The sequence below is a fragment of the Chiloscyllium plagiosum genome, unplaced genomic scaffold (genome assembly GCF_037043375.1).
Source record: "Chiloscyllium plagiosum isolate Xiang-an unplaced genomic scaffold, Cpla_swu_hap1 HiC_scaffold_9, whole genome shotgun sequence".
Classification (NCBI taxonomy): domain Eukaryota; kingdom Metazoa; phylum Chordata; class Chondrichthyes; order Orectolobiformes; family Hemiscylliidae; genus Chiloscyllium; species Chiloscyllium plagiosum.
The window spans coordinates 67,486,116-67,498,589 of NW_028270147.1; the positions used below are offsets into that span (position 1 = coordinate 67,486,116).

Consider the following 12,474-nt stretch of genomic DNA (forward strand, 5'->3'; position numbering starts at 1 on the left):
ATTTACAGTCATATTCACTGTGGCAATGGAGGAGACCAAGGATGGACATGTCGGAGAGAGAGTTGGAAGAGGAATTGAAATGGACGGTGACCAGGAGGTCGAGCTTGCCCTTGTGAGTCTGGCTGAGATGCTTTGCGAAATGTGCCCTTAGTTTACGTTTGATCTCACCAATGTAGAAAAGACCACATTGGGACCACTGGATATAGTAAACTAGGTTGGAGGAGATGCAGATGAACCTCTGTCTCACCTGGAAGGACTGTTTAGGGCCCTGGATGGAGGTAAGGGAGGTGGTGTGCCAGCAGGTTTTGCGTCTTTTATGGTTGCAGGGGAAGATACCTGGTCTTTGTGGGGTTTGGTTGGGAGGGTGGTGCGAACCAAGGAGTGATGAACCGAGCGGATCCTGCAGAAAGCAAAAAGGGGAAGATGTTATTGGTGGCCCTGTCTAATTGAAGTTGGCGGAAGTGTTTGAGGATGATACATTGGATGCATAATCAGGTGGGGTGGAAAGTGAGGACAAGGGGCACCCTGTCTTTATTATGTTTGAACAGGGCAGGGTTTACCCCAGTGGAGCAGGGAATGGAGGAGTGCATTGGGCTGTCTGGATGACAGAGGTGGGAAAAGCACATTGTTTAAAATAGGGATGCTTGGAACATCTCCTCGTCAGAGCAGATGTGACGGAGATGGAGGAATTGGGAAGATGGGATGGAGTCTTTGCAGGATACATGTTGGCAGGAGATGTAGTTCAGGTAGTTATGGGAGTCTGTGAGTATGTAGTAAATGTCAGTTCGTAAACTGATGCCGGTGATGGAAACTGAAAGGTCAAGGAAGGGGAGGGTGGTGTCCGAGATGGACCAAGTGAATTTGAGGGCAGGGTAGAAATTGTTGGCAAAGTCGATAAACTGCTCCAATTCAGCCTGGGTGCAGGATGCAACAGCGATGCAGTCATCGATGTAACTGTGGGAAGAGTTGGGGAACAGTATCCGTTTGTGTACAGAAGAGGAACTATTTGACTTGGCCGACAAAGAGGAGAAAGTGAGGTCTGCAGATGCTGGAGATCAGAGCTGGAAATGTGTTGCTGGAAAAGCGCAGCAGGTCAGGCAGCATCCAGGGAACAGGAGAATCGACGTTTTGGGCATAAGCCCTTCTTCAGGAATGGGGAAAGTTTGTCCAGCAGGCTAAGATAAAAGGTAGGGAGGAGGGACTTGGGAGAGGGGCGTCGGAAATGTGATAGGTGGAAAGAGGTCAAGGTGAGGGTGATAGGTCAGACTGGGGTGGGGGCGGAGAGGTCGGGAAGAAGATCTCAGGTTAGGAAGGCGGTGCTGAATTTGATGGATTTGACTGAGACAGGGTGGGGGGAGGGGAAATGAGGAAACTGGTGAAATCCGAGTTCATCCCTTGTGGTTGGAGGGTTCCTAGCCGGAAGATGAGGCGTTCTTCCTCCAACCGTCATTTTGTTGTGGTCTGACGATGGAGGAGTCCAAAGACCTGCATATCCTTGGTGGAGTGGGAGGGGGAATTGAAATGTTGAGCTACAGGGTGGTTGGGTTGGTTGGTCCGGGTGTCCCAGAGGTGTTCTCTGAAATGCTCCGCAAGTAGCCGGCCTGTCTCCCCAATATAGAGGAGGCCACATCGGGTGCAGAGGCTGCAATAGATGATATGTGTGGAGGTGCAGGTGAATCTGTGGCTGATATGGAAGTTTCCTTTGGGGCCTTGGAGGGAGGTGAGGGGGGAGGTGTGGGCGCAAGTCTTGCACCTCCTGCGGTTGCAGGGGAAGGTGCCGGGAGTGGAGGTTGGGTTGGTGGGGGGTGTGGATCTGACGAGGGAGTCACGGAGGGAGTGGTCTTTACGGAATGCTGATAGGGGAGGGGAGGGAAATATATCCTTGGTGGTGGGGTCCGTTTGGAGGTAGCGGAAATGACTGCGGATGATGCGCTGTACATGGAGATTGGTGGGGTGGTAGATGAGGACCAGTGGGGTTCTGTCCTGGTGGCGGTTGGAGGGGCGGGGTTCAAGGGCGGAGGAGCGGGAAGTGGAAGAGATGCGGTGGAGGGCATCGTCGACCACGTCGGGGGGGAAATTGCGGTCCTTGAAGAAGGAGGCCATCTGGGTTGTGCGTTTTTGGAACTGGTCCTCCTGGGAGCAGATGCGGCGGAGTCAAAGGAATTGGGAGAATGGGATGGCGTTTTTACAGGGGGCAGGATGGGAGGAGGTGTAGTCCAGGTAGCTGTGGGAGTCGGTCGGTTTGTAGTAGATGTCCGTGTTGATTCGGTCGCCTGAGATGGAAATAGAAAGGTCGAGGAAGGGGAGGGAGGAATCTGAGACTGTCCAGGTGAATTTGAGGTCGGGGTGGAAGGTGTTGGTGAAGTGGATGAACTGTTCAACTTCCTCGTGGGAGCACGAGGCGGCGCCGATACAGTCATCGATGTAGCGGAGGAAAAGGTGGGGGGTGGGGCCAGTGTAGTTGCGGAAGATGGATTGTTCCACATATCCTACGAAGAGGCAGGCATAGCTGGGGCCCATGCGTGTGCCCATGGCTACTCCTTTCGTTTGGAGGAAGTGGGAGGATTGGAAGGAGAAGTTGTTCAGGGTGAGGACCAGTTCAGTCAGTCGAAGGAGGGTGTCAGTGGAAGGGTACTGGTCGGTACGGCGGGAAAGAAAGAAGCGGAGGGCTTTGAGTCCTTCATGATGGGGGATGGAGGTGTACAGGGACTGGATGTCCATGGTGAAAATAAGGCGTTGGGGACTGGGGAAGCGAAAATCATGGAGCAGGTGGAGGGCATGGGTGGTGTCCTGAACGTAGGTGGGGAGTTCTTGGACTAAGGGGGACAGGACGGTGTCAAGGTACGCAGAGATGAGTTCGGTGGGGCAGGAGCAGGTGGAGACAAAGAGGCCCCTGCAACCGTAAAAGATGAAAAAACCCGACGGCACACCACCTCCCTCACCTCTACCCAGGGTCTGAAAAGGTCCTTCCAGGTGAGACAGTGGTTCATCTACCTCTCGTCCAAGCTAATTTACTGTATCTGGTGCTCCCAATGTGGTCTTCTCTACATCGGTGAGACTAAATGTAAACTAAGGGATGTTTTGCAGAGCATCTCAGCCTGACCCGCAAGGGCAAGCCTGACCTCCTGGTCACCGCCCATTTCAATTCCTTTTTCCACTCCCTCTCCAACATGCCCATCTTCGGTTTCCTCCATTGCCACAGTGAATGAGACTGCAAATTGGAGGAATAACACCTCATTTTCCGCCTGGACCAGAGGATTCAACATTGAATTCTCCAATTTCAAATAACTTTACCACTTATCCCCCAACTCACTTTTCTAGCCTCACCTCCTCCATTTCATCCCTCCTCCTCCCTTCCACCCTTGTGACCTATCTTTTCTTTCAGCTACCAACCGGATTCATTTCCCGCGCCCCCCCCCCCCCTCCATTGACCTACCAGGTTGAACCTACCACCTATATTCACCCATCATCAACTCACCATTCTGCCCCTCTCCCCACCCATAAGCATCCACCCCTCTCTTTATCTGAAACTCCTTCTACTCCCACCTCCATTCCTGAAGAAGGGTTATATCTGAAACTTTGGACTTGTCCAATTTCTGATGCTGCCTGACTTGCTGTACTTTTCTAGCCTCCTCCTTGCATTATTAAGGTGTTAGACTATAAAAGGAAAAAAAATTCTTGTTATGATTATATGTGACTGTGATGAAATCACACCTGGTATACAGTGTGTGCTCTGTGTAAATGATACACTTGCCTTTCGCAGGCTGCCATTAAAGTTCACTACATTGTTTCCTAGGTGTGAAGGGAAGCTAAATAGAATGGCCTGATGTTATCTGGAATTCATAAGAATGAACAGCAAGGGTTTGATAATGTAGATACTGGGAAGCTGATTTCCTTAGCTGGAGAGTTTAGAATTAGAACATAGAACACTACAGCACAGGAACCGCCCCTTCAGCCCAGATGTTATGCCGAACATGTCGACAAATGAAATTAATCCCTGCTGCCTGCACCTGTTCCATATTCCTACATTTCTTGCATTTTTATATACTTATTTAAAAGCCCCTTAAACACCCCTTTCGTATCTGCCTCCACCACCATCCCTGGCAGCATGTTCCAGACGCATACCACTCTCCACATAAAAAAAACCCTGCCCCTCACATGTCATTTGAACTTTCCCCCTCTCATTTTAAGTGCATGCCCTCTAGTATTAAACATTTCAACGCTAGGAAAGAGATTCTGACTGTCAACCCTACCTACGCATCTCCATTTTATTGACTTCTATCAAGTCTCTCCTCAGCTCTGCTGCTCCAGAGAAAACAACCCTAGCTTTTTTAGCCTCTCCTTAGAGCTGAATTATTTACTTTTGTGATGGAGCTGGCAATGGTTCAGATGTAGTATGGCTAAGAATCCAGTTTCTCATTTTGTAACTCCATCATTGCTGTTTGCCAAGTATAGATAGATTGTATACAGCAATTCAAATTTCAATATGCTGCATATTACCTGGATTCCACAAGCAGGTACGAAGTTGCTTGCACAAAAACTAAAGAAGCATTTAACTTGGAACATAAAGAACAAGAGTTCCTATGATATTGAGCTTAGGTTACCAAAGAACAAAAATATTACTACATATCAGAGTCATGCGTAAACCAACAGCTTCAAGTGCTAATTATACTTGTCATAGTGTAGTAAAGACCCAGAGGTACTTCCGTTGCAGAGAAATAGCCTGGCGTTCCGTGAACTATTAACATTGCAGGTGGCAATAACTTCCTTTCTCCATAATTTTTCACAAATTGGAAGTTGTCATTTTCTATCTGGAAACAACTAGAACACCATAAGCAGCCAAGAACCGAACAAAAGATTTACTGGGAATGCATCCAACAGCTGGTATCCAAAGCAAACCTTTTTTAAAAAACACAACTGTGTCCACATGCTACTCAGGTCACATTTTCATAAATGGTCCCTTGAGAGAACTTAATTTGACAGAAGCTTACAACAGAGAACGCAATTTCTTTTTAATATTGCACAACTCAAAGAAATTCAAATGTTAAATAAAGTTAAAGCATTGTAAACTAATTAAGATATACCACCAGAACCCTCCATCTCCTTAACACCACACTCCACCAATTTTCTGGCAACACAGTTGGTTCTGATATGACGTGCATTTCTTCAGCGCGAATTGGCTATGACACGATTGTTGAATTTAAACCATTATTTGTAGAATGCAAACTTTCCCTACTTGCATTGATTATAACGTGATTCCAGTCCCATTGGTTTAAATGGTGCTGCTGTTAATGCGATTTTGTGGGGTCATGTGGTAACTGAACCGTCATGTCATCAGAATAGACTGTACAGAGGAGATTTTAAAATGGCCAGCATTGTAAATCAACAAACACAGCTTCTGGGTTAAGAACTGTCAGTAAGTGCAAAACAAGAAATTTATTAAATCACTCAAGAATGCAACTTTGAAATCTTCTGCTGGATTTCCTCAAGGTTCAGGCACTAGTAGTTTTATTTTCACTCGATCATTTCTAAATCTAGGGACCCAAATTTCAGGATCAAGGGTTCAATATTCAGATGAGACAAATCTTCTCACCAGTGGTTGTGAATATTCAGACTTCTCAAGCCCAGAAATCTGTGGGTGCTCAGTTCTTAAGTTTCAAGATAGATCACACTGGCATTGTGTCAACTATTTCAGAAGATCAGGGAGACCATAGTAGAGTCATAGAGATGTACAACATGGAAACAGACCCTTTGGTCCAACCTGTCCATGCCGACCAGATATCCCAACCCAATCTAGTCCCACCTGCCAGCATCCGCCCCATATCCCTCCAAACCCTTCCTATTCATAAACCTATCCAAATGCTTCTTAAATGTTGCAATTGTACCAGCCTCCACCACTTCCTCTGGCAGCTCATTCCAAACACATACCACCCTCTGCGTGAAAATGTTGCCCCTTAGATCTCTTTTATATCTTTCCCCTCTCACCCTAAACCTATGCCCCCTCTAGTTCTGGACTCCCTGAACCCAAGAAAAAGACTTTGTCTATTTACCCTATCCGTGGCCCTCATGATTTTGTAAACCTCTACAAGGTCACTCCTCAACCTCCAACGCTCCAGGGAAAACAGCCCCAGCTTGTTCAGCCTCTCCCTATAGCTCAAATCTTCCAAACCTGCAACATCCTTGTAAATCTTTTCTGAACCCTTTCAAGTTTCACAACATCTTTCCGATAGGCAGGAGACCAGAATTGCATGCAATATTCCAACAGTGGCCTAACCAATGTCATGTACAGCTGCAATATGACCTCCCAACTCCTACTCAATACTCTGACCAATAAAAGAAAGCATACCAAACGTCGTCTTCACTATCCTATCTACCTGCGACTCCACTTTCAAGGAGATGTGAACCTGCATTCCAAGGTCTCTTTGTTCAGCTCTAGGACCTAGAACTGAGGTAGACGTTTATTTAATATTTAGCAGTTAGGAGGAACTTTTCATAATTAAGAAGCAAACTTTACCAACTATTCTTATACTGCAATAATCTTTTTATATTCACTTCTACATGTTTTTAATAATTCTCAGATTTTATGATATTCAAGATGGAACAATACCAGGCCCTATAGGTCAGCGTTTCAAAAGAACATTGGAAAAGTATAGAAACAAACGTGTGGAGCTTATTGAGTACCAAAGCAATATAAGAGAGGACCCATCAGCAGCCGAAGCAGTGGAATGTTGGAAAAAATATTATGAAATTTTAATGATTTGTGGACTACTAAAAATCTGGGAAGATTTGCGTCTTAGGTAACAGCATCAAAGTGGATCTTCATTATGTTAAATTTAATGCAAAGTTATATCATGCAAATATTTATTTCATTTAATGTTTTTTTCTTCCTGAAGCTTTTCAGTACTTTTAGTACATTTAGCCACCTGAATTGATTGAAATCAAATTATCTATATTATATAAGATATCACAAACAGCTCTCAAAGTATTTACAAGCAACAAATTCAAGTGTATTGACAAGCAACAAATTCACATTATCTGATTGCAATTCTACGACAGTTATACACTTGAATTTGTTGCTTATAAATAACTTGACAGCTGTTTGGGATATCCTATAGATTATATTGCATTCTTTGTTTGGAATTTACCTCTTCCTGACAGCATGAACCAGAAAACTAATCATGTAGGATATTTGAATCATCAACTTTGTTCTTCAAATCTGTTTCCTGTGAGTATTTCACTCACTTTGAAATATTATTCTGCACGGATATAAGCAATACTCACTTAAATTTTTTTCCATATCTGTACTTTTAAGGTGTTTTTACGCCAGTTTGTCATTAATTTCAATCTGTTCTGAACATTCCGAATTTGGTTGAAAGCCCAGATATTCATTAGAGTACTGAAATAGCCAAGTTCCAGAGAAAATATAGCATTTTTAAAAAAAAAAACCATTATTGGAATGTATGTGTTACTGGCTAGGTAGCACTTCTTACCTGTCCCTAATGGTTGTGTGTCTGGAGCTGGCCAGATGAGGTAAGAGTGAACTAGATTGATTTTTACAACAATCTATAGTGTTGCATGGTCACTATTAAACTAGCTTATAATACAAAATTTTCATTGTTTTCACATGGTGGAATTTGAATAGATATCCCCAGAGCATTAGCATGGGATTCTGGAGTTGTAGTCCAGTGGCAGTACCACTACATGACTGCCTGATGGATGACTCTCTGATCTCTTATGTCAATTCATGATGTTTGTTTATACAAGATAAAGATTCCAATATGAAGAGTTTCTGCTGTGTGTTGCTTTTAAAGGGTCTAGGTGATTAACATTTTTTATTGATCTGTTTGACAAGAATTTTTATTTTAAGGAAATGTAATGTTATGATTGACGTTTTGCGAAAGATATTTTAATGCATACTATTGTATGGGGCTGCATTGCTAGAGATGATGGGCATAAGGCCATAAGAAATAGGAACAGAAGTAGGCAGTTTGGCCCCTCAAGCCTACTCTGCCATTCAATATGGGTTCATGGCTGATTCAAAACTCCTCATGTCTACTTGCCTGCCTGCCTTTACCCCATAAGCTTAGATTCCCCTACAGATCATGAATCTATCTATCTCAGCCTTAAATATACACAAGTACCCTATCCCAGAGCTCTCTGTGGCAAGGAGTTCCAAAGGCTTTCAACCCTTTGAGAGAAGAAATTTCTCCTTATCTCACTTTTAAATTGGAACCCCTTAATTCTGAGACGATGCCTTCTGGTCCGAGCCACTCCATGAGGGGAAATATCCTCTCAGCATTTACCCTATCTAGCCTCTTAAGAATTATATGTTTCAAAGCAATCACATGTCATGGGTGACACCTTTTGAACTTAGTTTGGATGACGGACCCTTTGAAAAGCTATGGTTCAAGATATCTGAGTCCTTTAAAAGTTCAGTCTCCACTATGGAGCTGGCCAGATCAGGAATGCAGAATGCGGTTTGTAACCTAAGCTAGCTTACATCCTTAAATAGCGCTGATGTAAATCTGAAACTCCACAAATGAGGTCTGCAATCCAGAATGAGGTCCTAGTCACCATTTTCATGTGTCCATGAAAATCCAGTGATATACTTTGCAATTTTCAGTAGGTTTTTTTGTTTACGCAGTTGAGAATAAACATTTCCTTGAGTAACATTATAATTTCTTCCCTTTCTATTGGACTCATGTTTACTTTCATGAATTGTTTCCTTTTTTACTACTAGCAAAAGTTAAATCCTCTGTTTTAAATTTCTTGCTAATTTATTCTTTAGTTAATTTTCTAACCCGATCTTGTCATCCTTTGGTGATTTTAAAAATTCTCAATTCTCAGATTTTGTGGGAATATTGTTAGGAGAAAGTGAGGACTGCAGATGCTGGAGATCAGAGCTGAAAATGTGTTGCTGGAAAAGCGCAGCATGTCAGGCAGCATCCAAGGAGCAGGAGAATCGACGTTTCGGGCATGAGCCCTTCTTCAGGAAAAGAAGGACTAGACACAATAGACACAAAAGTGGGGAACTAATGCTAAAATTATGTACAGCCTTGGCAAAACTTCAGTTGGAGTACTGCACACAGGTTTAGTCTCCACACTACAAAAATGATATTGAGAAACTAAAGAAGGTGTAAAAAGAGAGCAACAAGAACGTTACCATTTGCAAGGATGCTGCTATCAAGAAGGATTAAACATCATGGAATTCTTTCCTGAAGAAGGGCTCATGCCCGAAGCATCGAATCTCCTGCTCCTTGGATGCTGCCTGACCTGCTGTGCTTTTCCAGCAACACATTTTCAGCTGGGAATATTATTAGTTTATTTTAATCTGACACTCTGTTTAATTTTCCTAATTGGCCATTGCAGTACTGCATTTCCAGTAAAGATTTTATTCATCAAGCGAATGTATATTTATTGAGAATGATGAAGTAATTTTAAAAAATATTTGCCATTGCTCACCTACTGTTATATCTTGAATTCAGTTCTTTATGTTCATTATTTTCGTCAATGACAGAGCACATGGACCGTTTTTTCCACGAATATTGAGGCGTAGAAAAGGACAACGCTCTTCTGGAAAAATTGTAACACACATTGTGGCAAAAATGTTAACAGCTGACATGGTGAGTTATTCCAGTGAGTTTTATTAAGTTAACTGTTCAAATATATCTGTCCATCACTTTATTGTAATAGCTGTCCTGATTAATGTGTATTAGTAATAATACACTTATGTTATTGTCAAAAGCAAAAATTAAAATTACTTTTGGAGATATCTTAAAGGCTTTATTATTCTTTATACCATTCTCTGTCAAACTAAGTCATACAGGACAAGCAGCTCCAAGGTTTAATCCTATTCCATAACAGGGCCAGTTAATCCTTGCAAAGTAAGAACCTAAATCATGTAGAAGAAAACATCAGGGAATTCAAACAAAAAAATCACTGAAAGTAATTTCACATGTTGATAAGGTCACTAGGAGTGCAAACACAGTGATAATAAGTTTGGAGCAATAGACACAAAAGTGGGGAACTAATGCTAAAATTATATACAGCCTTGGCAAAACTTCAGTTGGAGTACTGCACAGGTTTAGTCTCCACACTACAAAAATGATATTGAGAAACTAAAGAAGGTGTAAAAAGAGAGCAACAAGAACGTTACCATTTGCAAGGATGCTGCTATCATGAAGGATTAAACATCATGGAATTCTTTTCTCTGAAGGGACATCCCACATCAAACCTCTCACTCCAGGCTACCGAGTGAACACCTGCATCCTTCCCCTGATATCTTTGGAAGCACCACGTATCCACAAATTTTCTTCCTCTCCCTATCCTTAATTTGCAGGGATGAAAGTCACTCAGTTTTAGCTTCTTCCCTTTTTCTGCAGATCCACCATAGAAAAAGTGCAGCACAGTAGGAAAAAAAAGTGTATAATAATAATGGTGATGATCCGAATGACAAGGACCAAAATTCACAGTTGCTTAATATTGTGGTCTTTCAAGTCAACAGCATATGTCAGGACTACAACCGTCCCTTTTATAGCACTATACCAGGAACAGCCAAGGAGTAAGAATACATGAGGCAACGCCCACCTTAATACCATGACCTTTCTATACAAGGAGCCAATGACGTCGTATCACTGTGCCTTAAAATGGCTTCAGAGCTTGATTTAATGCAATAGGAAGTTGGGTGTTCAATTTATAGATGGTGCTCCCAGCCAAGATTTTTTAGCAGAAAATTTCTATGCACTTTTTACACCATACATACCATAGAAGTGGGGAGGAGCGTCAAGTCAGGTTTTTCCAAACAATTTTTAACAATTTAGTTTTGTGCAGTTTTGAAGTTAAGTAAACATAGAACAATACACACAGAACAGGCCCTTCGGCCCTCAATGTTGCATCGACCTGTGAACTAATCTAAGCTCATCACCCTACACTATCCCATCATCATCCATATGCTTATCCAAGGATTGTTTAAGTGCCGCTAATGTGGCTGAATTCACTACATTGGCAGACAGGGCATTCTACGCCTTTAACACTCTGAGTAAAGAACTTGCCTCTGACATCTATTTTAAATCTATCACCTCTCAATTTGCAGCTATGCCCCCTCGTGCAAGCAAACATCATCATCCTAGGAAAAAGACTCTCACTGTCCACCCTATTAAATCCTCTGATCATCTTGTATGTCTCTATTCAACCCCCTCTTAGCCTTCTTCTCTGCAATGAGAACAGATCCAAGTCTTGCAGCCTTTCCTCATAAGACCTTCGCTCCAGACCAGGCAACATCCTGGTAAATCTCCTCTGCACCTTTTCCAATGCTTCCACATCCTTCCTGTAATAGGGCGATCAGAGCTGCACACAATACTCCAAGAGAGACCTCAATATTAAGCAACTGTGAATTTTGGTCCTTGTCATTCGGATCATCACCATTATTTGTACAGTTACAGCATGATATCATGCTTTGGAACTCAATCCCTCTACCAATGAAACCTAACACAGTGTATGCCTTCTTAACAGCGCTATCAACTTGGGTGAGAAAGTGAGGTCTGCAGATGCTGGAGATCAGAGCTGAAAATGTGTTGCTGGAAAAGCACAGCAGGTCAGGCAGCATCCAAGGAACAGGAGAATCGACGTTTCGGGCATTAGCCCTTCTTCAGGAATGAGGAAAGTGTGTCCAGCAGGCTCAGAAACTGGAGAAATTTGAGTTCATCCCTTGTGGTTGGAGGGTTCCCAGGCAGAAGATGAGGCGCTCTTCCTCCAACTGTCGTGTTGCCATGGTCTGGCGATGGAGGAGTCCAAGGACCTGCATGTCCTTGGTGGAGTGGGAGGGTGAATTAAAGTGTTGGGCTACGGGGTGGTTGGGTTGGTTGTTCCGGGTGTCCCAGAGGTGTTCTCTGAAACGTTCCGCAAGTAGGCGACCTGTCTCCCCAATATAGAGGAGGCCACATCGGGTGCAGCGGATGCAATAATTGATGTGTGTGGAGGTGCAGGTGAATTTGTGGAGGATATGGAAGTATCCCTTGGGGCCTTGGAGGGGGACACTTCCATATCCGCCACAAATTCACCTGCACCTCCACACACATCATCTATTGCATCCGCTGCATCCGATGTGGCCTCCTCTATATTGGGGAGACAGGCCGCTTACTTGCGGAACGTTTCAGAGAACACCTCTGGGACACCCGGACCAACCAACCCAACCACCCCGTAGCCCAACACTTTAACTCCCTCTCCCACACCACCAAGGACATGCAGGTCCTTGGACTCCTCCTTCGCCAGACCATGGCAACACAACGGTTGGAGGAAGAGCACCTCATCTTCTGCCTGGGAACCCTCCAACCACAAGGGATGAACTCAGATTTTTCCAGTTTCTTAGCCTGCTAGACACACTTTCCTCATTCCTGAAGAAGGGCTTATGTCCGAAATGTTGATTCTCCTGTTCCTTGGATGCTGCCTGACCTGCTGCGCTTTTCCAGCAACACA

General features: G+C 43.7%; 1 protein-coding gene across 1 annotated transcript in view; it reads left to right on the top strand.

Moving 5' to 3' along the window:
- LOC122554733 (testicular spindle-associated protein SHCBP1L-like) overlaps positions 1-12,474 on the top strand; it is a 73,993-nt gene that overhangs the window by 28,174 nt on the left and 33,345 nt on the right. Inside the window, exons 5-6 of the mRNA XM_043700111.2 lie at positions 6,579-6,797; positions 9,518-9,623. Of these exons, the coding sequence (XP_043556046.1) occupies positions 6,579-6,797; positions 9,518-9,623 (325 nt within the window). The remainder of the gene's footprint in view (positions 1-6,578; positions 6,798-9,517; positions 9,624-12,474) is intronic.